The sequence below is a fragment of the Neodothiora populina genome, assembly GCF_041146345.1.
Source record: "Neodothiora populina strain CPC 39397 chromosome Unknown canker_contig_12, whole genome shotgun sequence".
NCBI classification, from domain to species: Eukaryota; Fungi; Ascomycota; class Dothideomycetes; order Dothideales; family Dothioraceae; genus Neodothiora; species Neodothiora populina.
Window position 1 is genome coordinate 243008 of NW_027191404.1, and position 27341 is coordinate 270348.

Here is a 27341-nt window from a genome sequence, read left to right on the forward strand (position 1 = left end):
TCATTACGGTGGTCCTATAAACTGACCAGATGGGGCCGCACGTCCTATTCTATCGTTGCTATCGTGTTTGAGCAAAGGCCTGCTTTGGACAAAGTGCTGAGTCGCTAGCACGGCCAGCGAAGGGCATGCGGTTCGAGAATCGGTGATGGACTGGTTGGTATGTACCTCATTTGGCGCACCTCACTTGTTCATCTTACCGGGTTCGAGAGTGCAAGGTCTACGTTGCGGTTTGCGTATATGCGATACCGTCGAGACTCTCAGGGAGCAGGGTGATAAATTTGTGGGAGCGACAGGAGGATGGACCTGCATCTGACAGTATTGACGATGGATATGTCGTGAAAGTACGAATGGTGGAATTCGAACGGGAGTAAATGATGATACTCTTATTGTAAGTAAATAGGATGGAGTAATGGAAGTGATAGGACGATTACTTGACCGGTTTGCGGCTGGCCGTATTTATGAGGTCGAGCATCTATCGATCGCGTGAGAAGAGTCCTTGCTGCATGATGACATGAGATGTGGAGACTTTGACGCACGCATACAATTAGGCGTACCACAACATGTCATAGCCGTTGCGCTTTGCTGGCTGCGCTTTGTTGGCATCATTTGATCATTTATATTTTACCCACCAATTATAAGATACTGCTGCCCAACACATGATCCACCCCTCATTAGATACTCCATGGTCGGAGTAACATGTGTCAATGTGATAGCAAGGAGCACAGCTTCTTCAGAAACGTGGCAGACGACAACGCTGCCGCTTACAGTTTTCTCATGATCGAGATGGAGGATCGACGATGGACCCATGCCAGACCAAGCATATCTGGCCGGCTCCCACGCGTTGTGTCGTGTGGCAATAGTGATGATTTTGCGATGCATTTCCATACGGTTTCCGGAACTCGACGCCGTCAATGTCATATCGAGGGCTACTCAAAGCTTCTTTTCTCATACCAGCCACCAAAGAAGTTTGACGGCACGATCCTATACAAGACATATTTACTCCAGCAAAGCTGAATTCATATTTCTGGCTTTCTGTTGTCCAACACCTCAAGCATTTCAGCTACCATTAATAGATGTAACGGCAGAAGTGTTGCCTTGGGCTCCGACCAGTCCAGCTCCAATCCCGTTCGACAGATCGCGTGCCTCCAATACACTCAATACAGATGGACGATATCGATACCTTTGAGTACTAGCTTCGCTAGGTTCACTCCTTACTCTCGTTCTTCGTCGATGGTTTTGCTCGTCTGGCAAGTCTGGCAAGGCCAAAAGCGAGAAGTCAACCCCCGGTGTCGCAGGGTGTATTTCGATCCCTCCGCCGTGCGCCTGAACGACCGTATGGGAATTATCGTGGATCTCATTGATTGGCTCAAGAAGTAAAGGTCGTCGACGCCGCTGTTGATCTGACCATGATACTGGATCTATAGTTCGAACACCCCGAGCAATCGCTCGGCGTTCTCGCATTCTGTTGAAGGCTTCTGATTACAATGGCCTGTCGGATTGCCCTGTAGTCTCAGGCCTGTTTTGGAGGGTAGCCGTGCGAGATGTTCCAGAACTTCTGATGATTGGCACAGGGTATTCCTGCATCACATGGCCGTTCCGATGGTTATAGCTATAGTCTGGAGCGAACCTTATGTGTCCGTTCAATGATCCGACGCATTCTCTGCTCGACGGAGACATATCCTTGGATTCCATGGAAGGCCTGGATTCGTGCAGATTACGGAATGACTCGGTACGACGTTCGGAAGCCTTTCCACGCCAGCTTGGTGTGCCGAGTCCCATCGTGGCTCGAAGTATGTCTTTGCTATTAGAACTTTCAAACCAAAATCTTCGCGAAGATGGTGGGCTCTTCGCTTGCTCATAGACACGAGAGTCGGGAACGGGCTTTTCCTGGATCTCCTTGTAGACACGGTGCGTAGTGACACAATAAGGATTGCCCGTCGATCCGCCAAGGTCGGTCTCGTCAGCTTCGTGTATTACTTCAAGGGCGTCTTCTACGGCTGGAGAGGAGAAGGGTTTCCCATCAGATGACAACATGTGTCTTTGCGTCCGAAAAGGCACCCCTATCGGATGCTTTCGACCATAACTAGGTTGTATTACTTTTGCCGTATCATTGTTGTCCATGATGAAGTTGCCTTTCCGGCTATTACCCTTGAAAGCTAGTGTGTTTGCTGAGCTGATCGCGAACTTGTCCCTAGTCTCACCCTGTAGCACGCTAGGTGGCAACATTGATAGCTGCTCTTGTAAATTGTAAGGATTTGCTCCGCTCTCATAAGCGGACGGTTCGTCTTCCTCTGCAATAGGTGGTCCGTACAAGATATTCTTCGGCGCTTGACTCGCCAACGCGTTGCTATATTTGGCGCTGGAAGACTCTCTTATTTCGTTGTTGGTCTGGTACCCACGCCTGGAATGAGATTGTACCGTAAGATAGGTCAAATCTGATGGCGTTGTAGGTAGTGCGGAACGCCGTTGCTGCACAAGATCCCGCCACATCCCCGGCGACCCGGTCATCATGAAAGGTTGTAGCCAAGTTTCATCGGACTCTTGAACCGGCGCAAGCAGGTGCCTAGATGTCTTAGGAACCAAGACGTGGTCCTCTTCTAGTGCAGTGCTCCGATCTGTGTCAGGCAAGGGTTCATGACTCACTGGCAGCAATAGTGATGGCTTTTTAGGCTGCACGTCCGTGCCCAAGGTAAGTGGTAATGAATCATCGCAACAATTAGTCTGTAGCTCTGAGTGACATAAATGCGTCTCGCTCGGCGAGCAATGGGTGCCATCAGCCAACTCTGAATCATAACATGGCCTTCCTATCAAGCCAGTGTTCGGGGCGATTGCTCGATCCTCTGTAGTGGTGATCTTACATTTGAGCCGAACGCGCTCTGCACGGGAATGCCCTTGACCTGGTGATGCGCACGCAACACCATGCCTAGTACATAGTGCTGCATGTTGTGACAGAGCGTGATACTCGTTGACGTGAGGGCTGGGACCATTGTAATGAGCCTCATCGTACGCCAGACCCATACTATGGTTTGGCGAATGTTCTTCACCTTGTACAGTGGTACCGGGTGGCTCATCGTGCGATCCAGAACCTGAGATTTGATCATGATTGATGACATCGACCACAGGTGAAGTGAATGCAAAGTCCCATGAAGTAGTGGTGCCCGATTTGGCTCGGCGCTGCGACCTCATTGGCTTTGATTTGTCTTCATAACGATGTTGATGCGCAAAACGGGATGTAAGACTCGGAACCATCGATTCGCGATCGGACGTGACAGCCCTATCATTGCCTTCGACAGCGGCAGTCCTCCTTGAGTCTTCTCTCATCATCGACGGTGACTCGGTGAAACCAAGCTCGCTCCCAGTTGGCGTAATGTCAAGTTGAAAAATGCGCCTTTGCTTCCTCATTCGAGCGTGACTGAAAGTAGAGTGGACCAATACCATGTCCAAGCGTTTGCTTGGTACGATGAAGTCGAGCGGTCGACCGTTCCAGTGGGTGCCGGCGTTACTATCATGGCGTGTGATGTTGCCGCTACTCAGAGGTACAGTTGGTTTCTCAGGTTCGTATCGACCAGATCGGACGACCTCCTCAATATGTGGCAGATGATGGTGATCACTGCCTGGTGGTGGTGCGTCAATGCTAGGCGAGGGCGTATGTCTGCTCCAAAGCTTACGAAGATCTGGAGTTCGCATGCGACATCGTTCCAGGAAATGCCTATTGATAAATCCGCTGTTGCTTTCCGGTGGCGCGCGATCTGTCTCTGAGTGGTCGATAGAGTGGGACAAAGTTGCGGTTATACTCGAGATTATGACATGGTGCTTATTAGTCCGCAAGACACGCGATAGAGCATCGATATTCCTGTCAGTGCTGACAAGATTGAGGAGTGCTCGAATGCTCTGATACGACCACAATTTCTAGTTGCCGATGTCCTGGGGTACTTTGCCATGTTCGCGACTAACGACGCTCGAATGCCTGAATGTAGTAGCCCTTGGTTGCTCACCCATAATATCAGGCAACCTCGAGTTCTCCTTTATGATATGTTTCGGGCGCTCGGTCAAGGTATCAGTAGCGGCTAAGAAGAGGCTGATTGGTCTGTTACTCCCGTTGTCCGCTAATGGTAGAAGCATCGGTTCAGGGAGCACGTAGTCGTTTATAGTGATGACTCTCCGGGACATTCGCTGCCGAAGGCTCTTGAATCGTGCTGGCAGAACAGGCGTCTGATATCCTATACCTCGCTGCAGAGTTATGGATCTGTACGTCTTTTGCGGCATGGTCATCAATCTCTTCTTGCGATGGGTGTAACCATGTCGCCGCGCAAGCAAATGGTGTAACACGGCACGGAGATCTGCATAGTGACCTGACCGTCTGCTAATTCTGACGCCGATGAGAGAGAGGATAAGCCGCAAGAAGATATCGCAGAGCACGACACTGAAGAGCATCGTCCCCACTGGAAAGCGAAAGCTCCACAATGAACTAAGTAATGTGGACTGACCAAGTAAGGCACTAGAAAATGTGTCGAATGACCCCCGCGAGGCCACACGGTGGTGCATCATGGAGAGGTCGAGACCAGAAACAGCAGGGGCGTCAGTCAGCCATGGGCTACTATTTTGAGTATCACGCGGAGTAGGATTCAACAGGCATGGATGTATCTTGGAAGGAAACAATTCATCGGGGCGGGTTGCAGAGATGGCGTCGGCCGTGGATAGATGAGCGCGGCAGTGGACGCTCTTGTGTAGGGTATCTCCATGCTGCAAAAGCCAATTTGCAGCAAGGGAGTTGGGGGCGGATGGAATAACCGGGCATCTGATCGGTGCCATTGCAATGTCATAAGCATCGTGAGAGGACTAGTGAGGTTGGAATCTCCCAGACCTGCAAGAGCACTGTACCTGCAGCCGTTTCGGATACTCGCATTGGTGGCAACAAGTCACCGACTCGATGTGCAGGCAATGCACGACAGTACAGTACAGAACAGTACAGCAGCGGCGGGGTTAACGCAATCGGACTCGATCGTCAGCTACGCAAATCCCCCTAGCACTTTGCTTACGACCAGTCTGACGACATTTACATTAACCGTACCTGGCAGCGGACGAGGTAAAATGTCAGGCCGCATGCACGCTACAATCTCCCTGCACGGAAGCAGATCGCTCCTTCCACCCTTAGGTGCCCTGGTGTATGTTGTACTGCGATCGTCGGGCCACGCAGCATTGTCGATGGCCATGTCGAAGCGCGTGCAGTGTATGCGAGATAGGCATGCGATTTCAGATCTTCAGCAAACGCACACGTAAATATAGACGAGACGGCCTCGGATTGTTTGACGGCGACAAGCAGTTGTGCAACTAAGGGCAAGGTATATATTAGCCGTACTGTATATACTTTTGTTTGCAACCTGACCTGACACTACGCGGCCGCAACATGTCCCTGACGTCGGTTATGCAGGTGAAATGAAAATGTAGCGGCAGAATTGAACAAGAGTTGTGAAGCGAAGAAGGCGCCCGCGGATATGATCCCCCCGCAAAGACGGCGTCTCACAGACCACACACTTTGATCACTCTGCAAGACATCCACAGATAGGGCCTGTAGATTTGTCACACATTTGGCAGCATTGGCGATACCGACGGACTTGATCGGATGACGGAGGGAGAAGATCTGTTGCGCTAAGCCACTGCGCTGGGAACATGTACATCGTAGCTTTTGGAGTAATTGCAGCCCCCTACTGCGCTCAATCTGCTCACATTTTCAGTGTAGCGGATCAAGGGATGTGATCAAATCGAAGTAGTACCCTCCGGCCTTTGTCGTTTGCGTAAGCGGATCATGCGGTGCTCTCAAGGTTCAACGTTTCGTAGACAGTGGATTCTCTGGTTCCCACAACGGTGCCTGTTCCCTGCTGCCCCGACGCCATGGATCGATTGCGAAAAGAGAGCTTGTCGCTTGTGGTTGGTTCCTCGAGATCTACCGGTGCGCCCTGGCGTGACGAACCGCACGTTAGACTTTTCGAGGGCTGACCCGAACGGAGAGACTTGCAGGACGCGGTGGCTTGGACCCAACACCATGTCTATGGACTCACATAGGACTCGGCATCGCTTCGAGCATTGACAGCTACCCAAGCTTGTTTAGGCACACTCTCCCTCGAATAGCCTCCTTGAGCATGGTCATGGCTGCTTTGAACGAAGCCTCAAACGACCGGATCAAACTCCCGCTCACTAGGCGGCACTCAATCTGGCAAGATCAAGGATTTCTGCTCTCGAGTGTACGTTACGAAGCGATATTGATCGATGGGGCCGTCTGCGGCATGAACCTTTCTTCGAATCTTATTTGACGCCCGAGTAGAAGGCTAGCCTCAAGCAGATCGAAATACTACCGACAACGGACATTGCATGGGTGTCTTCAGCTTGGCTGAGATTGATATCGTGCAGGTATGATCGGCATGAATGGAGATTCCAAAAGATCTGTGACGATTTGAGATCCACGGAGGTCAATGATTTGCGAGTCCAGTCTTGAGTCTATCTATAAAGGTGCTTGTCCCAGACACGGTAAAGTCCCTTAGTCCTCACCATTCAAGCTGTATAAGTCTTTGGTTCCTGTCAAACTCTGTAGTTCCCTCGTCTAGCTCCAACTTTATTAGCGTCTACCGGTCAACCGAGAGAAGGCCCCACTGCCCTTTATATCTTACTCCGTTACCTCTTCACCACCAGCTATTCGAGTAAGACTGTCATTCTCCATTTCCACACTCTAGGGATATCACATCACCCTCGGCATTGCTACTATTTTCGAGGTATGTGCTTGAAGAGCGATTTGCTACCCTGTTGCCCCCCTTGTACTTGGCATATCTTTGGTTTAGTAAAGGCTCAAGCTCTGTCCAGAGTGGCCTCCCCTTCCTCGACTTTCGAGAGTCAGATGCCATCGAGGGGTAGATCGCGGACAGGGGGAAGCTCGAGCACCAGGGAGACGCCGTCGAGAGCCCGACGATATCAGGCTGACCAAGTACCGTCTGCAGTCAGGAGTTCAGACGCTTTTTTTAGCTCGTCGCAGATCACTTCGTATCGCTCAGCATCACGAGGACCGACTGCACGATCACGAAGCCGAGATCATATCAAACTTGCACGCAAACATGGCTGACATCGCTCGCCGCACGTACGCTCGCAACGACACCGGCCCCAGGGCCGTGGATACTCGGTACGCACACTTCGTATGTCCACCGTTGATCAAACTTACTAACCACGGCTTCAGAGTCAGCCGTCGCACTTCTGATACGCAACAGAGATGTCACTCTTCGGGAGTATCATTTGTGCTCGAAAGCCTTGGTTCTATGCTCCCGAGCAAGATGCAAACGGACGCTCGGATCAGTCTTCAGTTTGCTGTATCTGCGCGAACCCCCGGCCAGATGAGGCATGTCAATCCTCAGGCTCTCGTTGCAGTGGCAAGCTTGGTAGACGACCGGACCAGTGCTCCCACTCCAGCAGGTTATATTGCCCCTGCCACTGGCTCGGCGCGATCACGTCTTGTCCAGACGATCGCTCCCACCTTTGACGTCTCCTTCGAACAATTGGTGGTCAAACAGCCCGGCAAATTTCGGCTCAAGGTCACTCTTCTTCGTATGCCAGAAGCTTCAGCTGCAGGGGGCCAGGCTACTCATGTTGCAGAATGGGAGAGCGATACCATCCGGGTTCAAGCTCTGGCCAACGGCGCTTCATAGCTTAGTGAGATTTGTCTGAAGGTGTTTGGTCACATGGGATTGGTGAATTGGCGTTCGTTGGCTTTGCACTTGGTCTCTCGGAGTAATGCGTCAGGGTGGGGGGGGGGAGTGTCCTAGCATTCTATTTGGCACATCGGCATCACAGGTGTTGGCGGATTATGACGATCAGAGAAATCATGGTCAAAACGGTCTAAAAGTTTCACGGCTCAAGCATATGAATATCTCCGATAGCTGGCTATCTTTTCTGAGACTTAGAGTATTAGCAATATAATTTCCACAACACGAGCTGGTCAATTGAGCTATATTGTTCACACTTTCTAGAAGCATGTGGATACCGTGTACGATCAAACTCCATCACCCTAGATGGCGCCTCGCATATGCATCGTAGCATGTCGAATGTTCTCAGCCTCTAAGGCACCTCTTCCGTTGTCTCTTTCCTGCTAATGTCTGAAAATTGCCGTCGGGCCCACCACCTTTGCCCGAGTAAGTATATAACTAATATGGATGTTCTCGTAGCTTAGAGACCATGTCTCGGGCGCCTTCCGTGTAGCTGCGACTCCCATCGTCAGCGAGCAAACAATCGAAGCGGAAGTCTTTCGGGTGTTGTTCCACGCATATATTATAATCTGACCAGTGAAAGGACCTGTCATTTTCCCGACTCAATTCGATACCATTAGCCAATCAGATCACTGGAATGTGGAACCGATCTAATGCCTCGTAGATCATCCGGTCATCATAGATCTGTGACCACAACCTCTTCCAATGAGCAAGTGCCGAGAAGTTTATCTCTACGGCGGCACAAACCCGACTGAGCATTCAGTGTGAATCCAGTGGTTCTTTAGATCATTGTACTGGTGACACTTGTACATATCTGCAGGGCCGTTCCAGATGGCACGTTTTGTCTCGTGGTCGCTCCTGCCATTGATTCTGAAAGCATCTAGTGCTTCAGATGGTCACGGTTTGTATGCCGCTTGCATCTGCCAATCGTGCGCTATACCCTATACCAAGGCAATCTTTCGCCTCATCAGTCTGTATCACCAATGTCGTAAGCACAGGGTATGCGGCTCATCAACTCGATGCAAGATAATATCCCCATCCGCAGCTTGCTTGATGCATACGATGTGTCAAGCCAGACCGCCTCATCCTACCTCGATCTTGAGGTGCAAGCGGCCAACGCCGCGGATCTACCCTGAATGCCTAGTCGTGCTTTGCCCCATGGGAATCAAGCTTACTGCACCTGATTCATTTAGGTCTCGATACACAGCTAAGCCCTGGGGATCGTGGAATAGATGATATTGCGAAACTGCCATTGTGCATTATCGGCACTAGTTCTTTACAGATCATCATGGGCGATTTGAGGCTGTTGGTCTCTATATCGCACAGCCTACGGAGTGCGTTGCCGAACACCCCCACGCGTTCTATCTTTCGCGTTAACCTTGATGTTTGTCATACATTCACCCATTGACATGACTCAACAAAATCGCGTCGACCCCGAAACGACCTTGATTTGGTCTATCACATCTTCGGACATTGAGGAATGCTTGTGACGTAAGATGTCATCAAGACACACTAAGATTGTACTGGGTCATGGAGCGGCAGCGGGGAGTGACACCCGCGTGCGCGGATAGTGCCTAGTCTTGGAATTTGCTCGAGCTCGAGCCCATGTTCACTGTAACGCTTCTCCTGCATGTTTACATGTGGGTGTGAAAGACTTCTTCATGGCGTGATTATGTGTCTCGCAGAGTGTTTTGACTGGAGAGATCGATCATAATGACTATCTCCCTGCGGTGTCACCCCTTTTCCCACCCACCATCGCGTGTCAAGTATCGAATTGGATACCAACATCACCAGATACCACACTCCAATCAATTCCGGCAACACCTTGCGCTTCCTCAGCATAGGCCTTGATCCATTCTCCGCTCCTGTCTCGTTTGATCTCGGTCTGCAGTCCAATCAAATACTGAACTTCGATATATGCCCGCTCGAGCGCTCCCACTACTGTGGACTTCCAATCGTGCTCGCGCCCGCGTCGCTGGATACAGGAAAGGTACTGCGTCAAAAACCATAGATGACTGCGCAAGACACCGGCTAGGATGTCAACCTTGGCCATGATAGGTGCGCTTACGACGCTGCTGCTTGGTTGAGTATGATCAGAAGTTCCGAGTCTATCCGCAACTTGCGTAGTGATGAGTTTTTCGAAATCATGTACAAACATTTGTAGGTGTCTGTATACCCTCCTGAAGTCTTCATACGGCTTTTCAACGTCTTCGAGGGCACCCACTGGTAATTCCAGTGCTTTGCTTGCTATGGCTACAAGTTGAGCCACACGATTTAAGGTGTCCTCGTCAGCAGTGTCTCTGGAGGCAGGTTGAGTTGCCGGTGAGTTCACGAGTTTCTGCATCGGCCAGTGCGGAGTCAGTGGTGTCCGAGTAGAGGGAGTATCTAATGTTAAGCTCATCATCGACGCTTTCCTGGACATTCCCTCTGTACCACTTTCGTCAATTGCTTCGCCTTGTCCTCTTCCTATATCGTCGCTAGGACTCGGAAAACGAAAAGTCCTGGACCTGTCGAAGGTCTTATGCGGAGGACTAAGCGACTCATCTTCACGAGAGATCCGCGATCTCTCTCGAAGCTTGCTTGTCTCGGCTTGAAACTCAACCTGACTTTCGCTGGTTCCGGTCGGAAGTGCTTGATGGATATTGCTCGCCACTGGCTTTGCTTTTCTCGTTGGCTTCTTGGCCTTCCTTGCAGTAAGACGTTTGGATTTACGACGAGGTGGCATGGCTTTGAATGGTCGCGAAAGCTTTATAGGAACATCGAGCACAGAGAAGACTCTCGCAAGAGGACACCATGTTAGTAGATCTCACTAGGCTTCGCAGAGGAACAAAGAAGGTCCATTCGCCGGATCCGGTCGATGGTACCGCCCACTCATGAAGGGCATGAAGCAGACTTTCGGTGTATCGCATACAACGAAAGAAGCACAACATCCATCCACACTGTCATACTCTATTCCTTATCCGGCCAACCTTCGCTTTCAATACTCCATGGTAAATTTTTGACGGGGCATAATTGGTTCAAAGTGGAAGGACTCGAGTCAAAGAGCGAAGAACGAATGTAACATTGTCCGTTTGCGGCCACATTTCAGTCTTTCTGCATTCCTTATCGCTTCTGGGATCAACAAATCCGTAAGTACCTACTTGAGTTTCCTGTCTCCTTTGATCGTCGTCGCAGTGGCTAAATCCGCTTCTTCTTACTCATCGGCCATTAACCGCTGCTGCCAGTGCTTATGCTCAGCTATGCTGTGTCACAAAATTACTACAGAATCACATCTCACAACAAGGGTCTCAATGCGAGGCTTTACAATTGCATTTATATCTCAACGATACAATAAACCCATCCACACCTCAACACAGAAAGAGAAACAAGCGATATCACTGACAAACCCCCTTCTTCGAACCCCCTCCTGACTCCTCTTTCATCCTCTTTTTTTTTCGTGGTTTGCATTTATTCGATCTTCTGTAGTATGCATTGCTTGATGACTTGTTACAAGGATATAGACGACCCTATGTCTCAAGATTCACAAGACAGCCCTTCATCCCCTGGTCCAATACGTTTGTGCGACATCCAGTGATACAATGATAGTAGTAGTGTCATCGCGATGTCCGATACATGACAGTACGAGTCCCCGCTCATTGACGTTCTTGCCATTGATGTCGACAAAAGGAATCCTCCCCTTTAACCACAACTGTTCTCGCCGTTGCCATTGCAAGGAGCATCACCGCCGCCAGTGCATGTGACGCCGGCGCCATCGGCAGAGACAGTGCAAGGCGCGACGGCGTCCTTGTCCTTCTTCGCCTTCTTGGTCTTCTTGGTGGCAGCCTTAGTCTTGGGCTTAGTGGCTTTGACTGCTTTGGTGACCTTGGCCTTGGTGGGCTTGGGCTTGGTGGCTTTGTTGATTTCGGCCACGGCGGCTTTCTTGCGCTGGGTGGTTCTGGTGTTGTGTGTGCCGTCTGGGTTCAGACCCGCGAGGCGCAAGGACGAGCGGAGTGGTTTTGCGGCCATTTTTGGGGTGCTTGATGTTCGAGTTTTGCTGCTGATGCTTGTTTGATTGAGTAGGAAGTAGCTGGTTGAGGAAAGAAGGAAGGAGAGAAACGAACGAGCAGGCGATACTTGAGGGAGGGGATCTCTGGTCGAGGGACGAGGAGGGGAACAAAGAGCTGACGCATCCGGTGATGCGACTGATGAAGAATAAAAATTTCGTGGTGGGAAACTTGCATCATCTGCTTTTCGCCTTTTTGTTGTTTATGGACTTGTCTGGTTTTCTTGTTGATGTGCTGGGGAGGGCGTGGAATGAGAGATTTCATGCAAGGCACAAAGCATGGCCAACGCCGGAAAAGGACACAGGCTTGTCCCTATTGGTGGCAGTCTCATCAGACAAAGAACGATGTATTCGAAATAGAGCGACAAAGAGTATTGGATGCTGCTGGGCTGGTCGCCTGTGAGGCGCGATCGCTGATGATGGTATCCGTGACCAGGGAGCAGCAAAAGCATAATTTTAGTAGTACATTTCCCATCGGCCTCGAGGCTGCAATTGGGCATACTTCTGGGCACGCACCCCGTCCCCGTGGTAAGTGGAGAGCATACCGGTGTTTGAAGTGCCTTCGGATCAAGGCCACTCGCATACTCGAAACGTACTGAGACTAGCTCGGACAAGGTCATGATGACTTCGCCTCCAGACATCCCCCTCTGCTCACGAACTTGGCCTTGATGGTCCTTCTCAAACCAACATTCTCGGGATAAGCCTTGCGCAAAGGCTTACATCTTGTTGGCCCTTTGCTGTTGTGTTACAGTGATAGATTCTATCATCCTAAAGCTAAACGAATCTGCTAGGGAGTGTCCCGTGGGAAAGATAGTCATGATGGAAGTAGTTGAGGATCACTATTCCACTTCGAAGTTGACTAAAGTCTGACCAGTTGGTAAGGAAAGTATCACTACATGGCTCAGTGACGACTGATTAGACCGATGGTGGTATCGCGGGAGAGCAATAGTAAAGGCATAGTCAATCTGCGAAATGAGTCAGCTAGTCTGAGAGATAAGTGGACTTACATGTCTACTGAGATTGTCCATTCGAATGAGATCCCCTTGGCTAAGGTCCCCGCGGATGACCTACAGATCACATCTCACGGCGGTCTGTGGCGGTGCATGGATACCACCGCCACAAAGAGTGGCGAAGCCACAACATCGGAGGTGAACTGAAGTTGACATTTCGCCACACGACTAACTAGTGCTTTCCTTCTTCACCTCATTGAACTTCTTTCCCTTTACCACCAAATTCAACTCATCCATCATCCTTCATCAAAGGAAGGGTCGTCACTCGATATCATCTGACGACTGGATGAGCAGCAACCTGCTTCAGCTGCTTTTTCCAGCTGCTGAGGCAGGTTGCCGCTCATTCAAGTCGGACTCAGGGTGTCGTAACTAAATTGGTCACTGACTTCATCGTCCATCATGTTGACTGGGACGTGGCTCAAGGCATCCTGATCCAGATCCACAAGTGACACCTCGGACATGTCGAAGGCGAGCATCTCTTCCACAAGATCCAGCTTACCACTAGCTGTGATCTTGTCTCCTTCGACATCATCATCGTGCGGGACGAGATTGAGTGATGGCACAGTCAAGCGTCTCCGAGGCATTCCGGTGACGCTTGCTGATGCGGCAGCACTGCGCACCTCTCTCACTTCAGAAGAAGGTGCAAGATGAGGCTGGCACTCACTGCACTTGCACAGCTCATTACAGCGACTGATACAGGCATGACCACACACCAAGACTCTCTGGCATGACTTCTGACAAGACATTGAATCGTGAGGGCTCTCATGGCAATTGCGACCGCAGTTGTGACCACAGCTCAGCTTGGCGTTACAGACACGCTTGCATCCATGAGGCTTCTCGACAATGTCCTTCGCACTGAACATCAAGGTCTTCTCCGCGCCGCAACCGCAAAGGAGTGGAAGTCCTCTGCTGAGACACGACTGACCGCCTGAGGATGGGTCAACAATTGAAGAGTCTGCGCCTTCCAAGATCTCGAGCAAGTCCTTCCACAGGTGCCCGCCGTCCCTAGCCAACAGAGTACTGTTGCCAAAGACATAAAGACCATTCCTGGCTCTGGACAGCGCAACATTGACGCGGTTAGGATTGGCTATGAAGCCAACACTCGCACTTCTGGCCAGTGAGAGGATGACCACATCGTTCTCTTGTCCTTGGTACGAGTCTACTGTAGAGACACGAGGCTGATCATTACCTGCGAAGGCTTTGTGTTTTCGGAGACGACTCTTCAGGCAGATTCGCTGGCCATTGTAGAAAGTCAGAATTGTGATCGAGGCTGGAGCAACCCCGTTGCGGATCAAATGTACTGCGAATTCAACAATGTAAGCAGCCTCATCCTCATTGAGAGTCGACCACTGGGCATTCTTTTTCTCTTGGAAGTCATGATCAGCGAAGAAGGAGTTGTGTGCGACACCAGGTACCGCAGGCCTATTGCCAACACATTCATGGTCCAGAAGATCGCCACCATATATCGGATCCAGCAGGCGAGAAATCTCCGGCCTCATACGACGCTGGTGCTGCAACATTCTCATCTCGACTCCCGCAAGAATGAGACGCTCGAAGAGAGAGATAACGAAGCCTGTATTGGCATACGCGGGGCTATTTACATGTGGCGGGAGTTGTTTGTGGTCGCCCACTTGAATGACGTGTTCGACAGTAGGCATCAAAGCTGGGACAAGGGTACACTCCAGAGCTTCGGCTGCCTCTTCGATCATGACGACCTTGACACCGGCTGCTGCGATCATGGCTCTATACTTTCCGAGGCCAGTCGCGGTCATGCCTACTATCTTGTGGCGTTTGAGTATCGCAACATTTGGCTCAAAGTGGCCGAATCCTCGGAGCTTTGCCAGTCGATTGTACTGCGCTATGGCGGGTGCCACTTTAGCAGCGATCACCTCCTTGCATATGGCGAGCATCAGATTATACGCAGAACCACGGGCCCCATGGTTAGCTCGTGCCATATCGAGCTTGCGCACTCTGGCAGCTATGTTATCGATATTGGTGGCACTCGCGTTCGCGGTCCAATTTGAGCCGACCCAGTTCTGCTTTAAGAACATGGTACTACCCGATAATACCTCCATTCGTTGTTTCTTCAGGGTCTCTGCGGCATTCTCATCGATGAAATCATCTAGAAAATCATCTTCCAGTTCAGTCTCTCGCATGGGAAACATCAGCAACGCAGGAGTGATCGCTTCAAACAAGGGCATATCATTGCGCAGCCAAGAAGTAGTAGGCCCGACTGGTGGCGGAGTCCTCGACGAGGAGGGCAAGTTTTCGTACTCTTTGTGCTCGCGTTCTATGGCGTCGAACTGGGCCGGAGTGATGATGCCGTACTTGAGGAAGACTTGGTGGTCGAAGAAGCCAGCAAATGGCTTGAGCGGCTCAAAGAAGTCTCTAATGGTCGTCTCTAGACCCTGCAGTTCTCTCTGAGCCTGACGAAAAGTACGAGATTGAGAGCGGAGATCCAAGCTCTCTCTCATTTTCTGCAGCCCTTGACGCTCGATGATACCGGTTTCATCAGTTGATTGAGCGCCCAAACGAACAAAATGAGGAGTCACATGTCTATTGACGAGCAAAAGGAGCTGATCAAGAGCGTGGTTTGTCTTACTGACGACCACAATAGGCGGGTCGCCACGCTTCATGCCTTGACACAACGCCTGCAGAGCTGCGACTGACGTGTGTGTCTTTCCGGTTCCGGGAGGCCCCTGTACGAGCGCCATTTCCTTGGTCAACATCTGCTTCAGAGCTTCCATTTGAGATTGGTCCAAACTTCTTGGCGGATGTTCCTTGGGCCAGTCTGACATCAGATTGACGACAGATGGGACACATGAGGATGGTGGTTCGAAGTTTGTAAGGGGTCCGCCGATGACATGGGACAGATCCAACTCAGGGTTCGAAACAATATGAGGTGGATTGCCCACGATGTTATGAGTGGCCGGGTCGACAAGGTATCCTGCAAGAGGGAGGCTACAGGCTGTCAGTCCGGACATTGCTCGCGCATTCAAGGACGAACGACTTACTTTTCCAGGGTCATCTGCTGCAATGCCAGCATGGTGTGGCGGAAGCTCTCAAAGTACGACTGCGTCTCTTCGATGATGGTGTATTTGATTGTGGGATCGAAGACGACATCATGGGGGAAGACAATGTCAATCTCGGGTGGCTTCTTGTTCAGAAGTGAAGTCTGCCTCGCAGCGATGATACCTGGAAGAAGGTGCTTCTTGAAGTTATCGCTGGAAGCACTGGCAATGATGAGTGAGCCAGTCTTCAGGCGTGGTGAATTGACCCAGTCAATAGAAACCTGAGTTCGATTGGTTGAGAAGGACAGCCGAGTGCAGAAGCCTTTGGCCGGAGAGAAGATCACGCCAAGGACGTGTGCCTGAAGTTGATGTCATTAGTCATCACTCACATTGCATTCAGTACAGTCACTAACATTGTCATAGACACCTATTTTCTTGGAGGAGATCCTCAATTCTGGCTCGTTAGCCTGGGGGGCGTGCCTGACGGCGTACAAAGCCCCCCGGATGGCAAAGCTTGCCTCTTCCCGGCAGAAGAGGTACTGCTCCTTCAAGTACTCCTCTGCGGTATGGAAGTTAGCAAGTACTCTAGGGAGACTAGGACATATACGAACCTTTTGAAGACGGCGTGCCGTGGTCGCTTTGCGCAGTGGTGGCTTGCTTCGCCAACTCCTCTGCCGTGGGTACTTCAGGGAAGGACCGCCAGTCGCCCAGGTGGAGCAGCTTCTCGGTGTCGCGCACATAGTTTTGCACTATGTGCCGTGGATTGACGTTCGATCGTTCTGCCATCTGAGAGAAGCGTCAGTGGAAGAGTTGTGCTCCTGGAAATACACAGTGGCTTACCTTGATTCTGTGTGTTGCAGAGAGAGGAAGATCGATGAGAGTGAATGATGTGAAGAAAACATCGCACTTTCCACTTTGACTACAGGTACACATTGAGCTTCAGCGCTTGGGCCTTCCTCGCGCGCCATCTCACGTACAGTCTTAGGACCAGCGCCTCCAACGATCGAGCTTTTGACAGTACCTCAGGTATCCGAAGCCTTACTGTCCGGTCCACGTACACCTTTTCCCCGTCGCTTGCTAGCTACAATCTACCATCTGTTCCTCAAGCCAGAATGGATCCATATCGCAGCGCATTATCGTTCCTTCCCTTGCTATAACATAGGTGCAGAAGAAAGTTGGGGAAAGCCCACCTACTCTGATCTCGTATCGAATAGCAGCTGTAAAGAGAATCACTTATGCGAGCAATTGACAGGGCTTACAGAGCAAAAGTACGGAATTGCTACCACAGTCGTCCAAGCATTTGGTCAAGCCAGAGAGAGTTACTCAAGATATGAGAATGAGGTCGAGATGCCACCGGTATTGGTTCTGGGAGTTTGTCCTGCTGTTCTCGAGGTCTTCGTGGCGCAAGATAACTATGCGATGGCTTAGACTTTTATGAATAGCAGAGAAATGGAGTCACATACCGATCGCTATCTCGCTTTCCTCTATATCTACACTCTGTTCCTCTCACTATCCTCGAAGCGCCTGGTAAGATACCCACCATCACAGGTAAGTAGACCCAGTGATGGCTAGTGGTGACTACAAGCATGGTATCGTAGTGGACATTGCCTAGCACGATCTATGTCTAGACCACGGGGGGCTCCTCTCCAAGCACTCCAACGTCTGGCAGCTGGGAAACGAGAGATGACAAACGACAGAGATTGCAAAGCTATCACCATATACAGGCAAGCAGACTACTGCAGCGAGAAGTAGAGCCCTGCCCACGGGTAGTGGCATCAATACTTGTTCTTTGCTTAGAGCAACGATTGCCGCTGTGCGCAAGGTCTCCCGGTCCTAGGGTAGACGTAGTTGAGACGCAAGCAATATCGCAAGATGCAAAAGTGTATCCTTGTACGTAGTCGGGTCTCTACATAACTTGCTTCGTTCAAGTGCTGCTGGGCAGTGAAACGTCTAGGTAGGTATACCCATGCTGAGCAATATCTTTCGCGCGGCGAACAGTGCTCGCATTGGACGCGCATGGAATGCAACAAATCGAGGAGATATACATTGATATGACAAGGTGATCCATGTGATCGGTTTCATATATGCATGTGTGAACATGGTCGGTAGCAGCCTGCAGCAAAGCAGTATGTAGGGCAATATAGCATACTGGTGGATTTCATCGAGTTTGCTCAGTATCTGTACGAGCTCGATGTAGAAGGCGGTGGCCCCAGGATTCGGAGGATTGACGACGCGAGAGTTCGGTCTTGGCAGCGCATCTCCGCCAGGGCGTTCTCATGTCAGTATCACATGCGCATCAATAATAACACCTCTGGGCAGTGTTCATTCTCTACAGTTAACTTTGCATGACTATGTCCTCACTTCTCCCATAATCAACACGTGTACATGTTAGTCGTGCAAGCTAATTGGGGGCGCGATCGGGTTGACAGCGGTGTCGGGGAGCAGTCATCCTAGTCGTACTACAGTCGCTTGTCGTCTTTGTATCCTCTTCAAAGGACGTGATAGTTGCGATTGAGCAGTCGTATTGGTTTGCGCAATCGTACCTTTAGCAGATTACCATCTCTCAGTAAGAATGGTGTCTTTCGAGGATGATGACGATCCCATAAATGGTAGACACCGTACTTTCTTACCTCATGTGCTTGCTCTGTACTAACACTCGCACGCGCAGGGTCTGAAGAGGAAAATGAAGACGAGGACGAGAACTTGGAGGACGAAGGCGATGCAGAGGGAGAAGGAGACGACATGGATGCAGATGGCGATGATATGGATGCTGAAGGCGACAACGATGATGAGGGCGATCAAGACAACGATGATAATGACGAGGAAGACGACGATCAAGACGAGAATGATAATGACAACGACAACGACAATGACAATGCAGGACAAGATGAACGAGACTCGGCCTCGCAGTCGCAGTCGCAGTCGCAGTCTCGACGTGGCAGTGGCAGTGGCAGTAGAACCACGGCGACAGTAGACTCGCGTCCTTCTGCGCCAAAGGTCACTCTTACATCACCCTCGCCACGACCATCAAATGCGCAATCGCCCTCCGGCCTTCCCAGCTCGTTCTGGCCAAAGACGCCGAGCTACGCCTTGAATGCTTCCACCTACGATATTGTTCCGACAATGGCTGCGCCTCAAAATACATCCATCAACGCGCTTGCAGCTACTCCAGATATGCGCTGGGTGTTCAGTGGAGGCACCGATGGATACATCCGCATGTACAATTGGGTCGAGACTGCCAATGGCAAGGTTCCCTTGACCGTTGCGCAGAAACACAATTTCGTGGATAGTGTCATGAAAGGTGGCTCTTTAACAACTTATTGGGAGAACGAAGAGCCGTCGGTGCGAACACCACCCGCGCAGTCTGCCGATGAAGCCAAGGACAAGGAACTTAGTCCAGTCTACTCGCTCGCTACAAATCATCAAGCTCTGTGGCTTCTCTCTGGTCTCGAGTCTGGTGGTATCAACGTGCAGACGTGCCGCCACCAGGCAGGAACACGCATAGCTACTCTGCGCGAACACACTTCTGCCGTGTCGGTGTTGAACCTTGCTCAAGACGAGCTGAGTTTTCTTTCAGGAAGTTGGGATAAGATCATCCACGATTGGGACCTCAATACCGGCAAAGTCAAGAGAAGCTACAGGGGGAGCGGTTCACAGATCAGTGCGATTGAGCGCAGACCAGAAAGCTCTATTCCTGTTCCAGCTATCAGCGAAGAGCAGGCCATCAGCAGCACGTTCTCTAGCAACAACGCCGACAAACCATCTCTCAATAGCGGGGCTCCTACCACAAATGGCATTGTGGCCAAACAGGAAAGCAAGAACACGGAGAATGGTACAGACGATGCCGCTGGCTCTCCTGACGGGTCACTCTTTGGCGACGATGGCGGCAGCTTGTTCGGTGACAACGACGATTCGGGCAATGGTGCAAGCCGTAGCAACAACTTCGATGATGACGATGAGTTCAGCAAGGCCATCGCGAACGGTCTACAGCAGAACGAAGATGATGCCAATAATGGTGACGTCGAAATGGCGGACGCTACAATGTCTGGTGGACCAGTTCAGTCGCCAGCACCCACTGCAGAAGGCAACGATACATCGGCTCCAAGTGATGCTGATGCCGAGAAGGACGCATCAGCAACAACGAACGGCGATGGATCTCATGGAAATCCACATTCCGAAGATGTCGATGCTCTCGCTATGACACAAACCACCTCGGCCGACGACACCCCCGCGCAAACATCAGAATCCACATTCCTCGATGCTGCTATAGATGGCACTTTGCGCATCTGGGATCGTCGCATGTCATCACCTATCGCTCGCATTATGCCACCACGAGGCACGCCGCCATGGTGCATGGCGGCTTGCTGGTCTCCGGATGGCAACTATATATATGCAGGTCGGAGGAACCAAACAGTCGAAGAGTACAGCATACATAAGGGTTTTCAGATGGCGGCGCCTGAGCGGACTTTACGGTTCCCTGCCGAAAGTAAGGCGGTCAGTGCCGTGAAGATGATGCCTAATGGCCGACATATGGTCTGGTAAGTTGTTCTCGTTCCACTCTGGTAGTCCTCATACTGACGATTGTCCAGCGCTTCCAACGACATTCTTCGTCTATATGACCTGCGTCACAGCGAGACATCGAAATCAGCCAGCACGACCCCCTTCCTCATCATACCTGGCCATCGCACAGGTGTCGTCAGTGCCCTCCACATCGATCCATCTGCTCGCTTCATGATCAGTATCGCTGGCAATCGAGGATGGGAAGGTGGCTCGACGGAGACACTGCTAGGCTATGAGATTCACGTACCTTCATCCTAGAATGATGTAAAGAGTACAGATATACAGGATACAGCCACAACGGGACAGACACCAGCCGGGCTTTTTGCATCATCAAAGCCCGCTCGCCCAAGGGTCCTGAGGATTCGTAGAAGTGCACATGCTTCAGTCGACATGAATCGTAGCATGCCGCGGAAGAAGCAGACTCACTCCAGAAGACGGACGAGATAATTGTCGCGGGCTTCGTCGAAAAGATGGCACTCAGAGGCAGTTCAGAGTAAGCACACAACGAGCAAATACATTTAGAAGTTGGCATCTTCTCGGCATGTTAGGGTTGCCAAGGCCTTGTTGCTGCAGAAGGAAGGAACAGTCACCAGATCTTAATATCGTCACAGGTGATGGATCAATACCACCCAGGTGCATGGCTGCCACAATGGATTTCGCCGTCATCTTGTGAGCAGTAATTGCTTCGGGACCTATTTGACCAGCCTTGCCTATGCATCAATCTTGATCCAATGCACAGCTTCAGCAGAGCTTTATTGGGTGCATGAGGAGCAGCAGATTTCCAGACTATCCCTTGGACGTCAAGATTTGGTGGAGCTGCTTCGTGGGCACGAGTCGAGGGAGTAGTGTGATCAAGAGCAGGTAGTGTAGTATAATGTATGAAAAGACTTATAAATACGCTGGCAGTAACGTCAGCTTGGCTGTATACAGGCACAGAAATAGACGAGTTAGTTCTCAATCACAACCCCTCAGAGCCTGAGACGGGATAATCCAAGCCAACTGGAGAATTTAGTACGAGACCGGACCACGGACTGCACCACTTCCACCAAAAGTTTTCCTGAAGCGTTGGAGAAAAAGGTATCATCCCGAGTCTGTCCTCGCTCACTGCCTCTTTTCCGCGCCGTTAAGGATCACATTAGTATACGTTGCTGCCTGGAAATTCCTATGGTAAGATAAGGTACTGGAGCTTATAAGGATGACGTCACGTGTTACTATTAAAAAGGTAGTCGTTCTAAGCTCTTTAAGAAGGTAGACCTCTATATCCAAATTCATGGACAGAGATAAGCGCAATGTCACGCATCGATCTCACTCTACCCGAAAAAGTGCCGGAAATGGCAGAGTACCAGCACAAAGAGTGTCCCTTCAACCCCTTTGCACTCTACTCTCTGGTCGAATGTACCGAGATGCGACAAGACCTTCTCAAAGCAAGCAACTCGGAGTGTCCTGACGACGACTACGTCAAGCTTGCACCGCAGATGTCCGTTTTGAGCGGGTCCCTGAAGGAAGTCATTGCATATTATATCAAGCTAGTAGCAGAAGAAGACAATCTCAACTATCGATATTTCCTTGTTGTGACTACGGAAGACTGGCGGCGCAAGGGCATCGCCATGGTTACTCTTGATGATGACGAATTGGAATGCAGACCGGATCCTTTTTTTTGTCAAGATTGAAGACTCTGGGGTGGTTTTGCTTAATCTGGATATCGCGAATACTGACTGGTTTGAGGCAAGAGATAGCTGTGAGTTTTTGGCTCCGGAAGAAGACACATGATTTGGATCCTGTCTGATTGCCTGCATGGCGCTTGTTTTATGTTCATCTTATGTTCCTTTTCCAGAATATGCAAGAAGGAGAGCGAGAGTGATCTGTCACCCCATAATCAGCGCTGCATCTGTGTTGATAAGGGCATAGTCACCTGATTATGCGTGCTGTGTTAAAGGCTGATACTCGAAAGCCTGCCTCCCAGAGCGTGAAGTCGGTTGTCGAGAAGATCGGAGAGTATTCCCTTACATCTGACTGTTTCCCTCTTAGATGCCGGAAGAGTATACGGACATGCAAATCGATGAAGGAACTAGTAATGTGCCTGGTCGCAGTGTTAACTTCTGAAATACGTCCATACAAAATCTTTGTGTAACTTCAAGTGCTGTATGGAGCCTGTGCAGTCTGACGCTTAGAACTGCTGTGGGACAATGGGACTGCTATGCTGTCCTACACACGCAAAAATACATTTACCGTTGGAAATATTCTACCAATGCCACAATAACAACCAAACAGAAATGCCGAGACATCATCTTTCAAGTCTGCCTTGCCCATTTCGCGTATACGAGCTTGCCGCTATAAGACCAAGTGACCAAGAAGCCGACTGCTGCTCAGGGTGGAACCCGCATTTATTTCCACAAACCACCCGTATACAAAAGGACAGCAAAACAGGTCAAGCTGAACTCAGACAACCAGGCAAAACACACCCAATATTCGAACCGAGAAACATCTCAGCCTCATTCTATACAGTACCCTACTCGTACAACACAATATAGCACGCCTCATCTAGCAAGGCTACGCGAAGAAGCAGAACAGATCGTACCACCCGCTCAGGTCCATCTTTCGGTACGCACCTGAGACATTATATAAGACATCACCACGTGGGACAGCACTTACTCGCGACGAATGGTAAAAGCGCAAAAAGACGGTGCTTCCGACCGTTTTGACATGTTTCTCTTCCCCACGAGGCTGTCATGTGTGAGACATGTCAACGGCGAAGCCTAAAGATTCATGTAGAAGAAAAAGAAAATTCGAAAGAATGGTAGAGCAGGTGAGCGGACGTGACACGTGACTCTTAGAGTCAGTCTGTGTGCCTGATTCTCTGGATATGCTAGAGCTTGCTTGGGCCAGTTCCACCTCATTTCCCCGGTCGGTCAGCAGCACGTGGTGTTGAACATGCCAGCAGAAAACGTTGCGGACTTCTAACGTCCGAATATGCCTCGTGGTGGACCTGCGACGATCGTGCTTTTGGGAACCTCACGGCTGTTAGTCGTTTAATTGTTCGTTCAAGGTGACGTTTTCGTGACGACGATAGATTGATGCTCTTATGTTCGTCCGATGAGGCCATAAAACGTCGGATGAGTAAGTGCCTTACAGGTTTGAGCATTGTTAATAGTATACCTTACCTCGTGCTCTTATGCCATTGGAAGGTTGTATATGCATAACATGATCGTATCAAATCTTACGTGAAAAAAAATCCTTTGAAAAAGAAAAGGCGAGATAGTTACTAGATAATTTCAAGAGGGTGGAAATGGTATGTGCCAAAAGAATTATGTTGGTGTTCGAGTTATTGAAGGCGAAGCAAGTCCGAGAAAAGTGTTCAAGGGAGAGTTATGAAGTCAAATATTTAATTCAAGTAAACTATATATAAGAAGCGAAAAAGGAAACCATGCCTCTATTGAAGGCAATGAAGAACAAAACCGAAAAATCCCAATCCCAATCCGAACAAAACAATGAATAGTTCCCTCGTGGAGGCCAACCCCCATACGTAGATGGGTCCTCTATATATGCAAACCCTGACCGATTTTTCGAATACGCTTGGAGGCATATGCTATGTACATTCCAATCTCCGGACTTGCAAGCGTACAGAACGATCTCCTAGTGTCGCTGATCGTGAAACAATGCTTCATAAGGTGCGTTTACTTCTGGCAACCCTGGAAGAGGGCAGGGTTGGTAGCATTGCTATAGCTGTAGCTGTGGCCGATGGTGTAGTGGTTGGTTCCGCGCCACTGTCCCTTGTTGGTGGCGTAGCTGGCGGGCCAGGTCTGGTTATACATGGCGCAGTACTGTCCAACAGGGCTGCCGTTCTTGAGGAGAAGATAAGTGTTGAAGAACTGGCAGGTTTGAGGGATGCCGACACTGAGGTCGTACACGGAAGTGGCAGTGCAGGCGGCGGCGCACTGAGAAGCATCAAAGGGACCCTTGGTGAAGATCTTGACACCCATGTAAGTGTCGTGCTTGTTGCAGTCAAGGGGGGCTTCAATCGCACCTGCACCAAGGTAAGTGGGCTGGGCGTAACCGTCGACAGGAGCGACGGTCTTGTTCATGTAGCCATTGCTGCCAGCGATGACGACGTGGAAGTCCTGCTGGTACTGGCCGTTGTTGACTGCGTTGCTGGGGTCAATTGGGCCACCCCAGTAGACACACTTAGTCAAAGTAGTGGAAGCGGGGTTGGGGTTGGCCTTGGTGGGCTGAGTGACGGGATCACGCTCGTAGTAGATGTTGAAAGAGGCACAGCCGTCAATGGCGTCGCATCTCTTGGAGCACTCAATAGTATCGTAGCTCTGCAGAATGCTGTATCCGAGGTATCCATAGGCGTTGTTAGAGGCCTGGAGGTTGTTGAATGTGGAGACGTAGCCATTAGGAGTCTGAGCGTTCGTAGCAGCATCGGAGAAGTCAGTGTTGGCAAGGAATGCCTCAGGAGTATCAGCAGCTATATCACGCTTGCTGAGCGAGGAAGAGGCGTCATCAGCACCGGCAAGACCGCTGGCAATGATGGCAGCGGCGACGGTGCTGGCAGCCGCGGAAGCCTCGTAGGCAATGGTGGTGACCTGAGCGGCAGCATCGACAACAGGAATGGTGGCAGTAGGGACGGGGTCAAGAGAGTCGACAAGATCCCAGTCAATCTCCTGAGGAGTGGGGTTGGCAACAGCCATAGCTGCAAAGGCAGCGGGGATGATGATAGAGGAACGCATTTTCTGATTGTGAAGATAGAAAAGTGGATCAGAAAGTGATGATGCTAAAGCTGCTAGATGCTGGACGAATGTTGCTGTTGATGATCTGTTGGAATAGGAGACAAGCACGATATACTTATACTCTAGAGGCTGAGAGAGGCTTTCATCCAACAGCACCCTGACTTACGAGTCTTCAGCCATTTCACACCCTGACTTCGAGCTTGTCAAGTGTTGGCGAGCCTGCTTCAGCGCTTCCAGGTCCAGACGGGTAAGGAGGCTTACCTCGCTGCCCGCACAGCTCAGCCACGTGAAGCACGGTCATTCAGCGCAGTGAGTTTTGCTATCCTCAAGCAACCTGAAGTTTGAGAGCCGGATGGATCTGGGAAACAGCGAGATCGCGTCGCCAAGCGCATCGAGGAGAAAACGCATTGTCAGTGACAGGAACAGGTAAAACTAAAGCGCGCGTGGCGCAAATCAAGTCTACATTAAAGTTCGTAACTGTCAGTTTCGGGAAGAAGCACCTTGGCGACGGCCGAATCGGTAATGGTCTCTGCCGCGCACCCTAAGTTCCAAGGTTGGCAGCACTCTGGCGACATTGATTATGTGGTAGAGGGCACCATGGAGGCGTTCGTAGTCCGCGAAGCACTGTTTATTGTGGCATTTAGGTGCTCTGACCACCGCAAGCGAATCGCTGGCAAGTCGTACCACCAGGCGATGCTCAGGAATGGACTCTTACTATCACGTCAATGATTGGACGTCACGGCATTGTAGGTGTTGTTTGTCGTATCGGTCATAATGTACCGGTATGTAGCGAGCAGCGAAAGATGAACACCCCATGAGATGAGGTCGCAACAGCCTCAACGATGATCCGCAAGTGATCAACGAGTCTGCATGCTCTACGCTCCTTGCGTTTTAGTGGTGGTACGTGCACTCTTAGCCTAGGTAACGAAGAAGCGCTAAAGCCTGACGTGGTTCGCTGGCAACCGTCGCTTCCCTCCTTTCAACTACGACAGCCACGGCCTGCTACCAAGCTTCTAGACCAGACTTGACAGTGGGCAGGGCAGGGGCTATCAATATTGGCTCCGTTGATGTACTGAGTTGCGGAGCAATAAGGCTAAACATCCCATACCAAGAGCAATTTCACGTGCTCCGACCTTCCGGTAGCTAGTGATGGGATGTCTCAGATCTGGAGCGCTGAATTGGACGAGACCGTCGGCGGGATAAACGAAGATCACTTCACAGCTGATGTTCTCGCCGCTAGGCTATCTTGCACTTTGACTCGTTACAGTTCCCAAGTCTCCTACTTCTGATGATGAGGCCGATGTTAAATGACTCATCCAATGAACGGCACCAGCAAACTATCCCACCTCTAATGCAGGCCGCCTGCGACCGAAGCGGAGAAGCGAGATGGTCTTTGCGCTCCATGCCTGTCAACTCTGAAATCCTCCGTATTGCTCAACAATTCTACGAGTACTGCCTGCCTATGTTTAGCTTTTCGTTCTGTTTGCATGGTTTGCGATCGGCCTGCGATGACTGGCATAGCGTTATTGGTACTGTTGGTCTGCACAAGCTACAAGAATCACAGACACCAGTATGAAGCATGAAGCTGGTGTCCGCCTGCGCGTGGACCCGTATTCGATGAGCCAAAACCTCCACATACTTACAAACAACCGCCATAGCGTTACTCTATCTCGACTTCGGGCTCACCGATAGTTTATTCCGGAAGCCTGGCGGTCGACTTGGGGCGCATAACCCAAAACGTTGGCGAAGCTCGCCTTCACTTGCGACGAGCACAGACTTGCCTTTACCATTCTCTTACTATCGACATTGGCACAAGCCGAAAATAGTTGACCGTCACCTTATGGAGATGTATCTGTCCCGATACATAGGTGCCATTAAATCTTGGAGTATGCAACTCATTACCGACATATGTTGCTGGTACTAAACATATCGAGCCTAAGCTCAGCTTGATGGTGTAACTCTGTGTCAAAGCAGTCATTGCGCTACTTTCCTCGGGGTAAGATGGTTTTGCTAAGCATCCTATAACAGTGTTGTACGCGTAGTGATGCGTATAGTCGCTGTTACGCGCGTAAAGGATTACACTGCGCTATGGAACACTGCGCTTCACGGGAACAATCAATGTCTCAGATCGTATGTCTAGACCGAGAGTCTTAGCTCAATCTTCAGGGCGATCCGGCCGTTGGTCACGCTCTCCTTTCCTTCACGTGGAGCGTCTGCTTGGCAACAAGTTGAGCATCGCAGGT

General features: G+C 50.6%; 5 protein-coding genes across 6 annotated transcripts; 3 read left to right on the top strand and 2 right to left on the bottom strand.

The window, feature by feature from the left end:
- Positions 1-7103: 7103 nt before the first annotated feature.
- Positions 7104-7688, top strand: AAFC00_000813 (uncharacterized protein; the record flags this gene model as incomplete). The annotated part of the gene is made up of 2 exons (XM_069347532.1): positions 7104-7168; positions 7223-7688. The coding sequence occupies 2 exons, from the start codon at positions 7104-7106 to the stop codon at positions 7686-7688; spliced, it is 531 nt and encodes a 176-aa protein (XP_069203378.1).
- Positions 7689-13141: 5453 nt separating this feature from the next.
- Positions 13142-16741, bottom strand: AAFC00_000814 (uncharacterized protein; the record flags this gene model as incomplete). Of its 2 annotated transcripts, XM_069347533.1 has the most annotated exons (5): positions 13142-15758; positions 15812-16167; positions 16222-16367; positions 16420-16594; positions 16649-16741. In XM_069347533.1, 5 exons carry the CDS (start codon positions 16739-16741, stop codon positions 13142-13144), a joined length of 3387 nt encoding a protein of 1128 aa, XP_069203379.1. The 2 variants fall into 2 exon arrangements, with proteins under 2 accessions (XP_069203379.1, XP_069203380.1); XM_069347534.1 differs by lacking the exon at positions 16649-16741.
- A 1639-nt stretch (positions 16742-18380) lies between these two features.
- On the top strand, positions 18381-20626 carry AAFC00_000815 (uncharacterized protein; the record flags this gene model as incomplete). The annotated part of the gene is made up of 3 exons (XM_069347535.1): positions 18381-18417; positions 18477-20346; positions 20398-20626. 3 exons carry the CDS (start codon positions 18381-18383, stop codon positions 20624-20626), a joined length of 2136 nt encoding a protein of 711 aa, XP_069203381.1.
- A 1031-nt stretch (positions 20627-21657) lies between these two features.
- Positions 21658-22038, top strand: AAFC00_000816 (uncharacterized protein; the record flags this gene model as incomplete). The annotated part of the gene is made up of 1 exon (XM_069347536.1): positions 21658-22038. One exon carries the CDS (start codon positions 21658-21660, stop codon positions 22036-22038), a length of 381 nt encoding a protein of 126 aa, XP_069203382.1.
- A 2004-nt stretch (positions 22039-24042) lies between these two features.
- On the bottom strand, positions 24043-25098 carry AAFC00_000817 (uncharacterized protein; the record flags this gene model as incomplete). Its single annotated transcript, XM_069347537.1, has 1 exon — positions 24043-25098. The coding sequence occupies one exon, from the start codon at positions 25096-25098 to the stop codon at positions 24043-24045; it is 1056 nt and encodes a 351-aa protein (XP_069203383.1).
- Positions 25099-27341: the final 2243 nt, after the last annotated feature.